Source organism: Eucalyptus grandis, chromosome 11 (genome assembly GCF_016545825.1).
Source record: "Eucalyptus grandis isolate ANBG69807.140 chromosome 11, ASM1654582v1, whole genome shotgun sequence".
In the NCBI taxonomy this organism is placed as follows: domain Eukaryota; kingdom Viridiplantae; phylum Streptophyta; class Magnoliopsida; order Myrtales; family Myrtaceae; genus Eucalyptus; species Eucalyptus grandis.
The window spans coordinates 9,750,864-9,770,100 of record NC_052622.1 but is presented as its reverse complement, the minus strand read 5'-3'; the positions used below and the strand labels follow the sequence as shown (position 1 = coordinate 9,770,100).

Sequence of the window (19,237 nt, the reverse complement as noted above, 5' to 3'; positions counted from 1 at the left end):
AAGGATAAGATCCCGAATGACAAGAAAGCAACAACCAAAGCAAAGAGTACCAGAAATACCCTAAACTTCAGAGGCTTCTTCTGGCCTAATCTGGTGTGATTTGGCGGTGGATGGAGTGTTCGATTAGGGAAAGATTGAAGGACCAACAGAGGGTCGCCGAGGAAGGACTCTATCTCAAACGTACCTAACTGCCCTGTCGCGGGGATCACGCCAGATATCAATGGATTAAAGGAAACATTGCACTTGCTCAGCTCAGTCAAGTTGTTACCGTGAGGCGGTGGTGCGAGCACAAGGGGTGCGACGAGAGCGGCAGAGGCGGCGTCGGATGGAACCGGGATCGACACTCGGGCAGAGGAAGGCACGAGCGAGCAAAGGTGCGATTGCGGGTGCAAGCGTCAACGGAGGAGTCTCGGCTGCAGGTCGCGGACAGAAGGCGGGTGGGCGGGCGACACTGGAGTTGCTGCAGGGCAAAAGCAAGGGCTCGACTACAGATCTCGTGGGTGAGCATGGGGCTTGGATGGATGGGCTGAGGACGGGCAGAAGCGGGGCTCGGCTTCTGGCGGTGACGCCCAGCTTCGCAACGAACGGGGCTCAGGCAGAGAAGCAATAGCAGCTTCGCGAAGGGACGGGGCTCAGGCGGAGAAGTAGGAGCAACTTCGCGAAGGGACGGGGCTCAGGCGGAGAAGCAGCAGCCGCTTCGCGAAGGACAGGGCTTAAGCGGAGAAGCAACAGCAGCTTCACGAAGGGATGGAGCTCAGGCGGAGAAGCAGCAACGGTGGCGCCCAGCTTCGCGAAGGACGAGGCTCAGGCGAAGAAGCAGCAGTAGCTTCACGAAGGGGGTGAGACTCGTGAGAGAGAGAGGTAAATATAGAAATTAGGGTTACGCGTTTTGTTTTTTGGGGGTGGCTTAACCGGTTCCCAAACCGGTCCGGTCGAACCGGTTCCCGGGTGGGTAATCCCTCGGAACCGATTCCCGGACCGGTTCAAACAGGGTCTGAGTTGTTGGAATCGGTTCCTGGACCGGTTTCAACTGGAACCGGTTCCCGACCTTATTTTCTAGGTGGGCCATCCGAGAACTGGGTTGACCCGGTCCAGTTGCACACCCTTATCTGGGATGCCCTAATCTCTCAAAGGGAATCCTCTCATAATACCAATTGTCCTCCTGATGACATTGGAATGGAACAACACTACGAGAAAGAACGGCTTGCAGGACACAGCTTCGATGATTCAAATTATCACTATAACTCTCGAGATGGCAAATAAGACTTGTAGTGAAAGTTATTGTAGCATAAGTCATTATAATAAAATACTGTAGCAATAGGTTAGGGAAATTACTATTCATAGCCATCGTTCATATCACCTATAATAATTCCCGACTAGGAATTCCGGAGCCTTTGTGTGTTTTAAGACCCATGAGTTTGGTCTTTGTTTTTTATGACCTCTTAATGCCTATAAAAGATAAAGAAGATGTAATGTTTTGGGCAAAGTCTTTGAAGTAAAGTGTGTGCTTATGCAAACTTTCTCTGTGTCTCTCTAAACACTTCTTTTCTCCAGCTTAGTACGATCCTCTGAGAAACGTAGCTCGGCTAAGTTAGAGATGTTACTTTCCTAGCATCTTTGAGCATCTCTAATCCAAATTTTGAATAGTTCACGGCTAAAAGGCAACTCCTGAAAGGCTTGAATAGAGGTTCACCTGTTATGGGATAACATACCTGCTACAACTAACCTGGTCTTCCATGATTCTAAGCATAAATCCCCTTTATAAAAATTCTTAGAAGAGATAGCACCACTCACCTCGAAACGCCTACGACCAAATAACAAATGTTACTCAAATCATCGAATTCGCGATCCTATCATATAAGCGACAAACAACGTTAAAATTGAGTAATGCATTACCTAAACTACGAAACGGCTATACTACCAATCACATACCCAAAGCGATTATTCAAGCCATTCGCAATACAAAGCGTGAATGCGAAACTTTATCACGCCATAACTTTCTCCACCGAACTCCGTTTCAAACATATTTATAGTCAATAAAAAACGCTTTCAACATACTACTCCCAACTTGGTTACCCCAAAACTCACCAGAAATGGCTGAAATTCAGCCCCGAATATTTCTGTTCGAAACTTGACAGCACGTGCGACAAATTTCGAAATTTCATTTTGGGTAAATCGTAAGTTCAAATCGAGATCCCCCTAAAATCTTACAGTTTCACAACACCCTAAAATATCGTTTCTATATGAATACATAGTTCAACGACATAAAAATCAGACTTCGTCGCACAAATCTTCAATAATTTTGAATTTCTAGTCCTATATCCAAAACTACTCCAGTTGAACGAATGAGGGCACAAACACTTACCAAGCATCGGGATACAGTGTTGAGTCGGCTTGGCATATTGTCTAGATCATTAGGGCATGAATTTTCCCCTTCTCCCGCTTTCTTCTTTCTCCTTTCCTTTTGACTCTTTTTTCTTTATCTCCCTCTCTTCTTTTTCCTTTTTTCTTTGCCAAACCATCCTTCTTTCTTTTTCTTTTATCTCCTCATTTTTCTTCAGAAGTTCTCCCAAGAGTGGGAGGGAGATAGTGTAGAGGCAAAGCAATCTGAGTGATTGCATCTCCCACCCAAACTTTCATATCTCAATCAATCCAATCGAAAGCCAGGGTGAAGGAAGAAGGAGAAAAAGCATAGGAACAAGCAGAGGAAGAGGAAGAGGAAGAAGAAGCGGAAGAGGCAGATATGGGAGTGCTGTCCAACAAGATCAAGAGGGACCAACTCAAGCCTGGGGATCACATCTGTCACACCCCAAAATCACAAAGAATGGGAATGACACGGCCGTCCTTCCACACGAAGGACGCAGCCTCAAACACAACCAACAACCTGATATCAATTTATATATATATATATCAAACCATATATACATATCAGATAGACCAACAGATTGGTTGCAACATCAGAGTTTCTATAATCCACCAAAAAAATATACAATTAGAACTCAGACAATCCAACCACTGGCAAGGAAAGTGCACCACTTCCTTTGGCCATACCCAAAAATAGAACTTCCCAAAAGTTTCCCACCGACGGCGCTCTCGTTCTATTCACCGCTAACCGAGGAACTTGAAAAGATTAAAGGAGGAGTGGAATGAGCAACAACGGCTCAGTGAGTAGTACATATCTTCTAAGTAGATCGAACAACCACTATGCATGTATACCAAACAATACCAAACTATATAATGCCAACTCAATATATAAAATACATATCAAATCATATAAGAGTTATTTGATATTATCAAAGCTTTATACTAATATGGAAAACTCATTTAAATCACCATCAAAAGTCAAGTATCAATGGTCAAGTCCATTGAATAATCTCTCCATCAAATATCACATATAGAATCTCCATCAAATATCGCATATCAATGGTCCATCCATTGATTAATCTATTGCTCAATATTTCACCATGGTCACGACACAACGCCTTGTGACAAGGCGACCAAGCTTTTCCCCTTGGCAAGATCTCCACCTACAAAGCCGATGGCTAGGCTCAGAAGGATATCCTAAACCTAGTATGCATACCCCAAAAACCCCTCATTGGGTTCACAGTCATATTGAGCATAAATAACCATCCTCCAATACCAGAAATCCAATTCAGAAATCAATATCTTAAACCAAACAAATAACATTTGCAGCATAACCCATCATCAATTTCATATCAATTTCTCAAATCATTATAAACCTTTCCATAAATCAATCGCAAAGCAATTTCATATATATATTTATCCACTTACTTTGTATAACACGCTTTTCAAACATCCAAAATCAAGCAAAGAGTAGCAATTACTCGATCTGGCTTTTATGCATAAAAATGCTCTCCTCAATTCAATGTATATACATATATACTTCAAGACATGAATTTTTCAAAACCAAAGAAGATATAGTACCACTCACCTCGTCGCCTATGACCAAACGACGAACGATACTCGTATCGTCGAACTCAAGGCCCTATCAAATAATCGAGGAATAATATTAAAATCTAATAAAACTCTTATCTTAACTACGAAATGACTAACTTATGCCTTAACTCTAACAAAAGGACTTCTACACGCTAACAAATCGCATAACCAAAGCGATTAATTAAGCAATTCGCAACGTGGAGATTAAACGCAAAACTTGATCACGCCTTAACTTCCTCCTCCGAACCCCAGTCCAAACGAATTTATAGTCAATAGAGAGCCCTTGATACATATAACAAGAATCCCAACTTCACCGTCCCAAAATCAAACCGAAAGGTGACAAAATATAGGCCCAAAGCTGCTGGACGCGTACTGTTCACTGCGCGCGGGAAACTTTGAAATTTTGTTTCGGACAAACCACAAGCTCAAATCACGATCCGTAAAATCTCATGGCTTCACAACACCCTAAACTATCATTCCCACAAAAATACACGGCTCAACTACTCCAAAATTGGACTTCGCCACTTGATTTTCCAACAATTCCGAATTTGAGCCCTAAACTCATAATTAACTTCAATTGGACAAACGAGGGTCCTAATCTCTTACCGGGTGCTGCGTTATGGAGTAGAGTCGGCTTGGCGAGGCATCCGAGCCGTGCACGTGTCAAAGCCCTTTTCCTTTCTTCCCTTTTCTCTTCTTCTTCTTCTTCTTCTTCTTCTTCTTTTCTTTCTTTTCTTTCTGTGCCCGAACGTGGGCTTCCTTCCTTTTTATCTCTTCCTTTTTCTTTTTGTTTTCTTTTTTTTCCCCTCTCTCTCTCTCTCTCTCTCTCTCTCCTTTTCCCTCTCTCCCGAAAACTCTCGATTCCTCTCTCTTTGCTGTAGCTTCTACCTTTGTCTCCTTCTTTGACTTTTCAACATTTCTTTTTCTTCTTTTGGGGCCCACCGGCCTAATATTACAACATCTACTCTTGGCGTCACTTTTACCTCTACTCCCACGACGGCACGTTCCCTTTTTCTCTCTTTTTCCAATGCAATGTTTTTCGCGACGATGATGATGATGGTGGTGGTGATGATTTCGCCTCAACTCCTCTGCTTTTTCTTTTTTTTTCACTATAAAATTGCTCCATTGTTCACATGATTGATAATGTCCTTTCCTAGTTTCATATATAGGAGCTTTGCCCTCGTGCGTCTGTGAGAGAGGTCGTTTTCCTTCTCTTGGTGGATTTTCTATCCTGTTTTTACCACTTCTGCTAATATAGATTGTGGCAACGTTGCTGATTTTTGTATAAAAGGAGATGTTTTATGATGAGTCGTCGTATTCAACGTGGCAGAGAGATCGAATCTCCTTGACCCTTTTGGAAGTCTGCCACCCCTTTGTCCCCCTTGCTTAGCTTGTGCTCCCTCTATTTCTGAATTGTTGGTTACTCCTGTCAACTGAAGGAGGTCGAATTCTTTCGATCCTTTGATCGTCCGGATTATGTTCTTTACAAGCACGTACCTTCTATGGACTTAGCTGCTTTCGCATACTGAAAAGATTGTCACTTTTGAGTTCGCGAACAGGAATATTCGTTGGTGAAGGGAAGGTTATTCACTTCACTCGAGGGGCAGGACACGAAATCGGCAGGGGTACTGTGTTAGACCGCATCATTTTGAAATCATGTCCCAATCCTCTCGTCGGCACTGAATGCCAGATATGCGGAGATCAGTCGAGGCTTGATGGTGTCATCTCTTCCTGCATCGACTGCTTCCTTTCAGGTGGAAACCTCTACCTCTTTGAGTACGGCGTGTCCCCTGTTTTCTATCTTGCTAGCGCTCGAGGAGGGACTTGCACACTTGCGAAATCCGACCCCCCTGAAGATGTGCTTCACCGTGCCTCTTACCTCCTCCAGAATGGCTTTGGAGGCTACAATCTTTCCAACAACAACTGTGAGGACTTTGCTATCTACTGTAAAACAGGTCTGCTTGTAGTGACAGCAAGTAGTGGAGGCCGAAGTGGGCAAGCAGCAGCTTTTCAGGCTGCTTCAACTGCTGTCGGGTCCTCTCCACTTAGATACTTGACGACCCGTGTTACTGGTCTGGCAGTTGGTGGTCTGGTGAGTTATGGCAGGTATTGCATCAGTCGTTTGGTCTCTGACATTGGGTTTCACCATGATGTGGTTAAAGTACCGGTCGAAAGACTTGTGGATCAATCTCATTTATGTGATCCCCAAGCTGCTGTGGATATTCCCACTCCCAGTCGTATTGTCATAGCCGAGATTGACTAAAGATTGCACGCTGCAATTTGCCGGCAGTCTCCACCAGAACTTTGCCGGCAGTGGAGATGAAAACACTCTGCAAAATGTACGCTTTAACTCTTTGTCGGATGTTACTTCTGCAAACTATACCCAGTAGAAATTTTAAATACTCATCAAACTGAAGCTTTGTCGGATTTGCCATCAGAGGTCCTTGAGATGTTTGGGTGTGTGTAGTCTTGTTTCTTGTTGTTTAAACGAACTGATCAGATTTGCTTTCAACAGGATATGACCTGATGATCGTCACCTTCTCTGTATAGAAGTAAAGTCGCAAGAGAAAGTGGTTCTACCGTTCTCTCCAATTCTGATATTTCTGCTTCTGGATTGTTTTTAAGACGCTTTTTGAGCAAATCTTGTTTGACCATCAGAATTAGTTCTTTAAGCTATACTCCCGATGGGTTAGACTAGCTTTGGCGTGGGTTTTGTCCGAAAATTGCGTATATATGGTATTCCAATTAAATGATAAATTACATTTAACCATCAAACGAAAGAGTTTCAGACAGGAATAATAATTTGAAATCAGTTTAGTAACACTTGAGGGCTGGCCATGGTCACGGAAGGCAGAGAGAGAGGTGGCGACGGTTGAGCGAGAATGAAGGTCGCGCGACCCTCGTGTCGCTTACGCAAGGGTCGACGTGAGCATCACTAAGGCACAATGAGCGTCGTTTGACCCTTGCCATGGTTGACTGAGGGCCACCAACCAACCCTCACAAGCTGAGGCAAGGGCTGTGCAGATCTTCGCTCATAATAAACATCATTTCATGGAACTTTCTACAATATAGGCCAAGGAACGAATGGTGCAAATGCGACAAATTCCATGTCCGAGCCTTGTCTACTATGCAGAATACAAGTGGAGCCTTACCTTATGCATGCTAATACATGCAAACAGGGCAGAAAGAAAGCGAAGATGAAGAAAGGATTCGGGGGTTGCAAGAATGGCGGGCGAGAGGGAGTAGAAAGGGAGGGGAGGGAAGGTTTCGAAGGCGGCCAGTGCAATCCCCACCGTCCATCCGTTTGCGCCCCTCCCCGATTGCTTTCCCTCCAAAAAAAAAAAAAAAAAAAAAAAACCCTCTCTTTCTAATTTTAAAAAAGAAAAATTGTAAATCTGATTAATAGCCCGGTACAAGCGAGCCGGGTCAGATATCGGGCTTACGAATCATTGCTCGGAGCTGTTTTACGAATTCAAAATTTTTAAATGAATTAAACCATAGCCCAATTTTACTCTCTCTATTAGTTGAACCGGTGAAGAGGAGCAAAGCCTTCATAGTTGAGGCCTTTTGGTTGGAAAATGAGGAGTGTGGTAGGATCATTAAGGATACTTGGAATGAACCTGGCCTAATTACTGAGGATTCGGTACTGAAATTAAAAGCTATGTCATTAGCTTTAGCCAAACGGAGCAAGATAACTTTTCTAAACAACCTGAAGCGGATTAATGACCTAAGAGATGAGTTGCAAGGAGAAATTAATTTCTAGAGCTTACCTGCACACAGAATTAAACAGCAAAAACTTACAGAACAAATTGAGAATCTGTGCAAAACAAATGTACTGGGGCTTGAGATCGAGAATAGAGTGGCTGAAGTGGGGTGGTAAAAATACAAAATATTTCCATGCCACAACCATTCAAAGAAGCCAGCAAAATAGAATTTCCATGTTGAAAAATGCAGGGGATATTTGGAAGCGAGACCCAACAAGACTCAAGGTTATGACAATGATTCGTAAGCTCTTCTAGTAAGTCAATGTCTTTTATGAACACCACAATAAATCTATTTATACACTCTTTGAATACTCCGTTGATCAAATACATGAAAGCAAAAGGCACATCTATTAATTCAAGAGGCATGATAAGAAATTTCTAATGGCCATATCTTGCTCTGAAAATAATTCTAGGCTCATCATCTCCTTTTCTTTTTCAAGTTTAGAAAGTGTCATTCAATGTGGTACCTTAAAAAAATTATACATCAAGTATCTAATCAATACCAAAAACAATTTCCCTATAAGAAGACAAGCCTAATAGATTCTCAAGAAACATATCCGACAACAATAATACTTTCCAACTTCACAACATTATTTTTTATATCTTTTAAGTCTACAAATAATCATAACAGTATCACGATGTGAGGAGGATAACCAAACAACCCCTAAAATAACATCGACAAATATATATATATATATATATATATATATATATATATATATTTAACTCCACTAGATTTCCATGTGACTCTTTATCATTCATCCGAAACACACTTTTTGAACACGCGATTCGGTGAATCGCACTAAGCAAGAAATGAGCCCCAAATTGATTTAACTGAGGATTATAAAGTAATGATTTCTTAGTTGCGAATCGCGTGTTCAAAAAGTGTGTGTTTCGGATGAATGATAAAGAGTCACATGGAAATCTAGTGGAGTTAAATATATATATATAAAGCCACAATGACTCTTTATCTCTTTCTCAAAATCTCACCTCAAGAACCTTAAGATACATTCTTCATATCAAAAGTAACAACTCGTTTGCCCTTGATACACTTTATAAAGCCAAATAAGCTTCTCCAAATCAAGATCCATAACTGCATGGACTAAAAATGAATCATCAATTCCAGTACTTAACAAAAGATTGACGCATTCTAATATACAACCTCACAGCATCTTTACAAAATCTACCCAATAAAAGATCATAATCAAAGTTCTGATACTACAAAATGCCACGCCCAAAACCATCATGAAAGGAGATGAGATGGCCGTCCTTCCCCCCAAAGGGCGCGGCCTCAAAGCTCCCAAAAACAATTCCTAAAGTCTCTTCGTCGATATCACTCTCATAGTACTTATTGTTAAATGAGGAACCTGGAAAAAAAAAAGTTTGGAAAATAAAGGGGTGAGCGACCACGGCTCAACGAGTAATACATCTGTTCTAAGCAGATCGTGCACCCATTATGCATACTTGCAACCAAAAACCACAACTCTTTTAATCCAAAATTCAAAATATAACAATAAGAAAATAAGTTACATATGCTTCAACATAGCTGTATTTATAGTAGAAATATTCATTTTATAATAATATCAAAACAAATATCGATAATCAAATCCATTCATCAATTTCATCAATTTACACGTCAATGATCTATTCCATTGATTAATCCCATGTCATACATCAATGGTCTATTCCATTTATTAATCTCATATGAAACCTCACGTCAATAATCTATTCCAAAGATTAATCTCAAATCACATGCCGATGGTCCATTTCATCGACTAAATTAAAATGACATATCAATAGTACACTCCGCTGACCATTCTGTTGCTCAATATTAAACCATGGTCATGATATAATCACATGCCGATGGTCCATTTCATCGACTAAATTAAAATGACATATCAATAGTACACTCCGCTGACCATTCTGTTGCTCAATATTAAACCATGGTCATGATATAACGACTAATGACAATGCGAACAAAATTTTCCCTTGGCAAGATCTCCACCTATTATTAGCGAGTAGCTCAACCCACAAGGACATCCTAAGTATGCATACCCACAAGCCCCTCACTAGGCTCATAGCGATATTGAACATAACATCCTCCACAATCCACAAAGCAAATCAAGAATTCATTTCATATATCATAAAAAGCTTTCGCAATTCAATTCATCTACTAGAAATAGACTCGTCTCATTAACTAATTTTACAAATCAAATTGAATCAAATGCATGTCATCAAGAGCTTTTTGTAAAAATGTTTCGCAATGCCAAAATATATAATATTTATCAACTTCATTTCTGAAACAAAACATATTTTTCCACCAACCAATTCTTACACAATTCACAAATATCAAAATATAGTAAGTGTCTGATTCATATTTTATGCAACAAATATGCTACCAAACAAGCACTTGAGGAATTCAAGCAAACACAAAATCAAGTAAGGAATCACAAGAGCAAGAAATGGCAAATATGGACGATCATGCACAATCCCCTCAAGAATCATATACTTAGGCATCCTATGCCCGATGGGAAGGTCCTCTATCTCTTGGAATGGACTCCAGCACAATCTCTCATTATGCCCAAGTCTCTCATTATGCCCAAACAGCAAATTGGCCCCAACCAGTCATGCTCACCGACACTTCGGGATCCTCCAGAATTCATGAAGAAGAACATGCCTCAAGCAATCAAAGTATGTGGGATGCCATGATCTCTCAAAGGGAATCCTCTCATAATACCAATGGTCCTCCTGATGACATTGGAATGGAACAACACTACGAGAAAGAACGGCTTGCATGACATAGCTTCGATGATTCAAATTATCGCTATAACTCTCGAGATGGCAAATAAGACTTGTAGCGAAAGTTACTATAGCACAAGTCATTATAATAAAATACTGTAGCAATATGTTAGGGAAATTACTATTCATAGTCATCGTTCATATCGCCTATAATAATTCCCAACCAGGAATTCCGAAGCCTTTGTGTGTTTTAAGACCCATGAGTTTGGTCTTTGTTTTTTATGACCTCTTAATGCCTATAAAAGATAAAAAGGATGTAATGTTTTGGGCAAAGTCCTTGAAGTAAAGTGTGTGCTTATGCAAATTCTCTTCGTGTCTCTCTACACACTTCTTCTTCTCCAGCTTAGTACGATCCTTTGAGAAACGCAGCTCGGCTAAGTTAGAGATGTGACTTTCCTAGCATCTTTGAGCATCTCTAATCCAAATTTATGAATAGTTCACAGCTAAAAGGCAGCTCCTGAAATTCTTGAATAGAGGTTCGCTTATTATGGGATAACATACCTGCTACAACTGACCTGGTCTTCCCGATTCTAAGAATAAATCCCCTTTATAAAAATTCTCAGAAGAGATAGCACCACTAACCTCGAAACGCCTACGACCAAATAACAAATGTTACTCAAATCATCGAATTTGTGATCCTATTAGATAAGCAACAAACAATGTTAAAATTGAGTAATGCATTACCTAAACTACGAAACGGCTATACTACCAATCACATACCCAAAGCAATTATTCAAGCCATTCACAATGCAAATTGAGTGCTTCTTTATCATGCCAGGATTTCTCCACCGAACTCCGTTCAAACATATTTATAGTCAATAAAAAGCGCTTTCAACATACTACTCCCAACTTGGTTACCCCAAAACTCACCAAAAATGGCTGAAATTCAGCCATGAATATTTCTGTTCGGAACTTGACAGCACTTGCGACAAATTTCGAAATTTCATTTTGGGTAAATCGTAAGTTCAAATCAAGATCCCCTTAAAATCTTACAGTTTCACGACACCCTAAATTATCGTTTCTATATGAATCCGTAGTTCAACGACATAAAAATCAGACTTCGTCACACAAATCTTCAATAATTTTGAATTTCTAGTTCTAATTTCAAAACTACTCCGGTTGAACGAATGAGGGCACAAGCACTTACCAAGCATCAGGATACAGTGTTGAGTCGGCTTGGCATATTGTCTGGATCATTAGGGCCGAATTTGCCCCTTCTCCCGCTTTCTTCTTTCTCCTTTCCTTTCGACTCTTTTTTCTTTATCTCCCTCTCTTCTTTTTCCTTTTTTCTTTGCCAGACCGTCCTTCTTTCTTTTTCTTTTATCTCCTCATTTTTCTTCAGAAGTTCTCCCAAGAGTGGGAGGGAGATAGCGTAGAGGCAAAGCAATCTGAGTGATTGCATCTCCCACCCAAACGTTCATATCTCAATCAATCCAATCGAAAGCCAGGGTGAAGGAAGAAGGAGAAGAAGCAGAGGAAGAGGAAGAAGAAGTGGAAAGAGGCAGATATGGGAGTGCTGTCCAACGAGATCAAAAGGGACCAACTCAAGCCTGGGGATCACATCTACTCTTGGCGTCACTTTTACCTCTACTCCCACCACGGCACGTTCCCTTTTTCTCTCTTTTTCCAATGCAATGTTTTTCGCGACGATGATGATGATGGTGGTGGTGATGATTTCGCCTCAACTCCTCTGCTTTTTTCTTTTTTTTTCACTATAAAATTGCTCCATTGTTCACATGATTGATAATGTCCTTTCCTAGTTTCATATATAGGAGCTTTGCCCTCGTGCGTCTGTGAGAGAGGTCGTTTTCCTTCTCTTGGTGGATTTTCTATCCTGTTTTTACCACTTCTGCTAATATAGATTGTGGCAACGTTGCTGATTTTTGTATAAAAGGAGATGTTTTATGATGAGTCGTCGTATTCAACGTGGCAGAGAGATCGAATCTCCTTGACCCTTTTGGAAGTCTGCCACCCCTTTGTCCCCCCTTGCTTAGCTTGTGCTCCCTCTATTTCTGAATTGTTGGTTACTCCTGTCAACTGAAGGAGGTCGAATTCTTTCGATCCTTTGATCGTCCGGATTATGTTCTTTACAAGCACGTACCTTCTATGGACTTAGCTGCTTTCGCATACTGAAAAGATTGTCGCTTTTGAGTTCGCAAACAGGAATATACGTCGGTAAAGGGAAGGTCATTCACTTCACTCGAGGGGCAGGACACGAAATCGGCAGGGGTACTGTGTTAGACCGCATCATTTCGAGCTCATGTCCCTCTCCTCCTGTCGGTACACAATGCCGGATATGTGGAGATCAGTCGAGACTTGATGGTGTCATCTCTTCCTGCATCGACTGCTTCCTTTCAGGTGGAAACCTCTACCTCTTTGAGTACGGCGTGTCCCGTGCTTTCCATCTTGCTAGCGCTCGAGGAGGGACTTGCACCCTTGCGAAATCCGACCCCGCTGAAGATGTGCTTCACCGTGCCTTTTACCTCCTCCAGAATGGCTTTGGAGGCTACAATCTTTTCAAGAAAAACTGTGAGGACTTTGCTTTCTACTGTAAAACAGGTCTGCTTGTGGTGACAGCAAGTAGTGGAGGCCGAAGTGGGCAAGCAGCAGCTTTTCAGGCTGCTTCAACTGCTGTCGGGTCCTCTCCACTTAGATACTTGACGACCCGTGTTACTGGTCTGGCAGTTGGTGGTCTGGCAGTTGATAGTCTGGTGAGTTATGGCAGGTATTGCATCAGTCGTTTGGTCTCTGACATTGGGTTTCACCATGATGTGGTTAAAGTACCGGTCGAAAGACTTGTGGATCAATCTCATTTATATGATCCCCAAGCTGCTGTGGATATTCCCACCCCCAGTCGTATTGTCATAGCCGAGATTGACTAAAGATTGCACGCTGCAATTTGCCGGCTGTCTCCACCAGAACTTTGCCGGCAGTGGAGATGAAAACACTCTGCAAAATATACGCTTTAACTCTTTGTAGGATGTTACTTCTGCAAACTATACCCAGTAGAAATTTTAAGTACTCTTCGAACTGCAGCTTTGTCCGATTTGCCATCAGAGGTCCTTGAGATGTTTGGGTGTGTGTAGTCTTGTTTCTTGTTGTGTAAACGAACTGATCAGATTTGCTTTCAGCAGGATATGACCCGATGATCGTCACCATCTCTGTATAGAAGTAAAGTCGCAAGAGAAAGTGGTTCTACGGTTCTCTGCAATTCTGATATTTCTGCTTCTGGATTGTTTTTATGACACTTTTTTAGCAAATCTTGTTTGACCATCAGAATTAATTCTTTAAGCTATACTCCCGATGGGTTAGACTAGCTTTGGCGTGGGTTTTGTCCTAAATTTGCGTATATATGGTATTCCAGTTAAATGATAAATTATATTTAACCATAAAACAAAAGAGCTTAAGAGAGGAGCCATCACTGATAATAATTTCAAATCAGTTTAGTAACACTTAAAGGGCTGGCCATGGTCACGGAAGACAGACATAGAGCTGGCTATGGTCGAGCGAGACTGAAGGTCGCACAACCCTCGTGTCGCTCGCGCAAGGACGTGAGCATCATTAAGGCACAGTGAGCGTCGTTTGACCCTTGCCATGGTTGACTGAGGGCCACCAACCAACCCTCACTAGCTGAGGCAAGGGCCGTGCAGATCCTCGCTCATAATAAACATCATTTCATGGAACTTTCTTCAATATAGGCCAAGGAACGAATGGTGCAAATGCGACAAATTCTGTCACATCCCAAATCCAGAGGGATGGGGGTGACATGGCCATCCTTGCACCCGAAGAACGCAGCCTCAAATCATATCCAAAGTTCACTTCCAAAGGTCCCCATCGATAGAACTCTTTGACCTACTAGTTGCTAACCAAAGGACCTGGTTTGGAAATAGAGGAGTGAGCAACCATAAGCTCGGTGAGTAGTACATATCATAAAAACATGTCAAACTTCTACATTGCACATTTAAAACTCAAGACATAGCTCATTATTGCCAAACAAAAATATTATAACTTGCATTAACAAAATGCTTCACATGTTACCTCAACGTAGCTATATCAAATAGCAAAATTTCTCATTAATCAATAATAACAAAACCAACATCACCAATTTTGTTCAATGATCGAACTCATCCTATCTCACATCAATGGTTTGTTCCACGATCAATATCCAAACTCAAGGCCCTAGATGTGACTCCCACGAAATTGCGTTATCGTGTAGCACTCACCTCTTGACCACATATAGCAATAGTATAAAGCCCTAAAGGTGGCTCCCACGAAATTACTTTATCGTGTAGCATTTAGTCATTTACTATGTATGTCAATAGTGCAAGGCCCTAGAGGTGGCTGCATGTGACTCAAGTCGCTATGTAACACTTAGCCCTCGACTATAAGGCCCTAGAGGTGACTCACACGAATTTTCATTATCGTGTAGCACTTAGTCCTTTATCGGTTCACAACACATTTGATTTCCTCAACACAACACATATCATCTTTCAATAGACATCACATAACCACATAAATCAATTGTACCAAAACAACATGCATAACCCTTCAAGAGAGGATTTTTGTAGGTTTTTTTTTCTAAACTAATCCTAACATAATTTAGAAAAGAAATTTACACTCAAATTATTGAAAAGCGGTGTGGTAAATAAACATCCAAGAAATTGAAATGACTTGAAAGTAATGCGGAAAAGAAAGACCCGATACAAGTCGGGCAAATAATATTACATGGCCTTGTTATCACGCCCCGGGACAGGACCCCCGTGAGCAAAATGAGAAGTTAAATATGCATGAAATTACTCTAGATGCATGAAATTACTCCAATTAATTTTAATCTATGGAAAATAGATTATTTACAAAAATTGTTATAAAATAACAAAATAGCATTAAATTAGGAAAATGACATTTTAAAAATTAGGAAAATTCCATATATGTCATTTCTATCCTAATTTAATGTTATCCAACATTTTTTTATATTTTTGAAATTTTCAGATTTTCTCTTTTTTATTATTTTTTTTTAAAAAATATTAATAATGATTCCTTAAACCGATCTATGCTAACATGGAGTAACAAATCACATGAATATCACACCGATTAAGCTCAAATCGACCGCTTCGAGATTGGAGCTTGGTTTCAACATTTTATCGAATACTTGGTTTGCATCAAATCACCTCAAACGGCTTCTTCGGGTCATGTTCGTGGCCTTCAATCCCGATCCATAAGCAATCTCATGTGAATGCAAAGTATCAAGGATATACTACTACATGCAAAGAACGTGTTTGACTAGAAATTACAGCCTAGAACATGCAAAAACCGAACTGAAAACGGCCTCCAACATGCGGGTTGGGGCTGTTTTGCAAAACTGGTGATGAACCCAAGTCAAACAGCCATGCCAAATGCTCAGATTGAAGCTCCGACAACCATCACATGCCATATCTATATGAAATATTACTCCATCTAGATGAAAATAGGTAACACTTACTTTCAAATGCAACAAACATCACCGAAAATGATCAACCGAACGCATCAAAATGAACTCTCCAAGAAGCATTCATGCATGGTCTATGCTGGCCAACCATGTCTCAATGTGGTTTTTGGCTCATGTTATAGATGGTTTCATGGTTCACAAGGAGATTTAAAGACTAAACCGGGTTGTCCTATGCATCATTAGTATTCCCATGTAACATTCATCGAAGTCACAACGACGAAAAAAAAAACATGCAAAGGGAGTAACAAATCAAACATGTAGGGGCATTGAAGAGGTTTTAAACACTTAGAAAAATTTAGCTTCAGAAATCAGTTCTTCGGGCTAGTTTCCTTCTCGATTTTCATGATCAAGACATGTTCAAAAGCGAACAAAATTACATCTAGCATTCTTACCTTGCTTCCTAGTTCCTTTTGCAAGTGATTCTTGGCCAAGGAAACCACGAAATTGTCCTTTGGAAGCACGTGGAAATTGGTTCTTTCAAGCTGAGTGAGATCTGCAGAAGAAAAGTGACAACGAAGGTTTTCGTTGACTTCCAAAATTAGATTTCCAAACCTTCCTTGTCGGCCAAGTTCAAATCAACCAAAACTATATGTATTATAGCTTGGCTTGTAAGTCATGGCTTTCCTCATTTGTCTCTCAAGTTTCTCAAAAGCACTCGTCTTTCCTCACTCATGAACAATCAGGCTCAACACTTAGAAAAATTTCGGACTTTCTTGGCCCGCCAGGAGGGCACTGTTTTCGGGGGGCTTTAGGAGGCCTTCCCGATCTCCGTTTGGGACGTGCGACCTACGGTTGGAAAGATCTTTGAATGAATTTTCACTCTCTAGTTGAAGGTTTTGGCTAATTTTTGCCACAGGTGTGTGAAAATCTCCATTTTCTCTCTCCAGGTCGGTCTGGAATTTCTGGGCTTTGGTTTTCTGGAGTTCTTCTGAGGGCTTCTTTGGGGATCGATTCCGAGCTCCCTCTCTCTCTCTCGTCTCTTCTCTCTTATCCCTCAAACGAGCATGCTTCATAGATCTTCTCTCCTGCATTCAACGATCTCCTGACCGGCTTTTTGCCCTCCTGCCAGGCCTACCAACTAAGCAGTCCAACAACTTTCTGACTTAGTCAAGATTTTCCCATTTTGCAGATGTTGAGTGTGCCGATTTTGCTGCGACTTTCCCGTGCTTCCAGCAGCTTATCCCTGACAAATTTCCGTCCACTTGCACTACTCATTACGGTCTTCCATCACGTGCAAAGATCAGGCCGGCTGGACAGCTACGGAGGATATGGTGGGGCCACCAAGTTGCCCACTCAACAACTCCGACTTCAAACCAACTCGTGGACTGGGATTTGTCAGCTGGTTTAGGCACTTTAATCCATGAATTTGGCTGATATTTTTTATCAATTAGCAAGCTCATATATAGTAGTTTAAGATCTTGATCGGAGTTTGTGATTTTTCCCACCCAAGTTTGCAAAAAGATCCCTCAAAGTTGGCCACCTTCTTATCCGAAAATACCCAATTTAATGCAAGTTTGGTCATTTTGGCCCAATTTGATAGATTCGACCCGGCCCAAATTCGATTTCAACTCAATTGGAGGCCCAGATGATGATTTAAGGGCTCGGGTGAAATTTTACAAAAATTTGCGAATTGGTCCCTCAACTTTTTGAAAACTGCATTTTGGCCCCAAATTGCCGTTTTAATTCCAGTTTGACCTCTTGGGCTTGGCTAGTCACATTTAGATCATTGGCCCCAATTTTTTTTTTCTTTTTTAATCTTTTTTTTTTTTTTTTAATTAATTAATTTTTTAATTAATTAATTTTTAATTTTAATTTTTTTTTTTACGGAAAAACATCTTCCATTTTTAAAAAAACTATACTAAACACCTAGATAATCTACATGCAATAATAATTTTTTTTTTTTTTAAGGTGTCAACAGAGAGGATTGTAAAATTACCAAGCATTATATTCATCATTATACAATAAATAGGTCATCGCTTCCCTACACAAGTATATGTCGATTAATCTTACCTTAGTACATGAGCTTCACAAAATCAAAGAAAACATTAGTACTACTCACCTAGAGATGCCTCAAAATCAAATAACCTACATTATTTGATCCTTCGATCTCACGGTCCTATCAAATAAGCGAGAAACAACATTATATTTGGGTAACACACTACTTTAACCATGAAACAGCTATAATATGTCTAAATGTTAACAAAACGATTTCTATGCGCTAATAAATCGCATAACCAAAGTGATTGTTCAAGTTATTTGCAACACGAAGTTTAAGCGCAAAACTTGATCGCGCCTTAACTTTCTCCTCCGAACCCCGATCCGAACATACTTATAATCAATAGAAAGCCCTTCAAACATACTACAAGAATCCAAACTTGGCTGTCCTAAAATCAAGCCGAAAAATAACAAAATACGGGCCCAAAGCTGCTGGACACGTACTGTTCACTGCGCGCAAGAAACTTTGAAATTTTGTTTCAAACAAAACATAAACTCAAATCACGATCCGTAAAATCCCACAGCTCCACAATACCCTAAATTATCATTCCTACAAAAATACGCAACTCAACGACTCCAAAATGGGACTTCGCCACTCGATTTTCCCAAATTCCGAATTTCAAATTTAAACTCCGAAACTACTCCGATTGGAAGAACGAAAGGTGCAATCACTTACCAGGCGTTATAAATAAGCTTGGTGAGCTGCCTACGACATGAACACACAAAGCCCTCTTTTCTTCTTTCTTCTCTTTCTTTTCCTTTTTCTTCTTCTTCTTTTCCTTCTTCTTCTTTCCTCTTTTCTTCTCCTGCCCGAACGGGGGCTTTCCTTTCCTTTTTATCTCTTCTCCTTTTTGTTTTCTTTTTCTTTCTTTATTTAAAGTGGGTCCCACCACCTTTTCTTTTAACCTAATAAAAATCTCAAATATTACAAATTCCATGTCCGAGCCTTGTCTACTATGCAGAATACAAGTGGAGCCTTACCTTACGCATGCTAATAAATGTAGTCTGGGCAGAAAGAAAGCGAAGATGAAGAAAGGATTCGGGGGTTGCAAGAATGGCGGGCGACAGATCAAGGGAGAAGGTGGGGGAGGGAAGGTTTCAATGGCGTCCAATCCAATCCCCACCGTCCATCCGCAGCTCCCCGATTGCCTTCCCTCCAAAAAATAAACCCTTCCCTCTCTCTACTTTAAAAAGGAAAAATTGTAAAACTGATTAATAGCCCGGTACATGCGGGCCG

At 40.8% G+C, this 19,237-nt stretch overlaps 2 protein-coding genes and 1 long non-coding RNA gene across 3 annotated transcripts; 2 read left to right on the top strand and 1 right to left on the bottom strand.

Annotated features, from left to right (window-relative positions):
• Window positions 1-5,422: 5,422 nt before the first annotated feature.
• Window positions 5,423-6,633, top strand: LOC104452422 (the record flags this gene model as incomplete). Its single annotated transcript, XM_039304543.1, has 2 exons — window positions 5,423-6,296; window positions 6,473-6,633. A coding segment is annotated over one exon (798 nt), but the record flags the coding sequence as incomplete, so codon positions are not given.
• Window positions 6,634-11,765: 5,132 nt separating this feature from the next.
• LOC120289493 lies at window positions 11,766-13,739 on the top strand. Its single transcript, XM_039304448.1, has 2 exons — window positions 11,766-12,121; window positions 12,684-13,739. Exons 1-2 carry the CDS (start codon window positions 12,028-12,030, stop codon window positions 13,400-13,402), a joined length of 813 nt encoding a protein of 270 aa, XP_039160382.1. The 5' UTR covers window positions 11,766-12,027; the 3' UTR covers window positions 13,403-13,739.
• Window positions 13,740-13,945: 206 nt separating this feature from the next.
• On the bottom strand, window positions 13,946-18,781 carry LOC120289351. The gene is made up of 3 exons (XR_005547274.1): window positions 18,677-18,781; window positions 18,065-18,121; window positions 13,946-14,395 (listed from the first exon to the last, which is right to left on the bottom strand). It is a non-coding gene; the product is annotated as an uncharacterized LOC120289351 (long non-coding RNA).
• Between the last annotated feature and the right edge of the window lie 456 nt (window positions 18,782-19,237).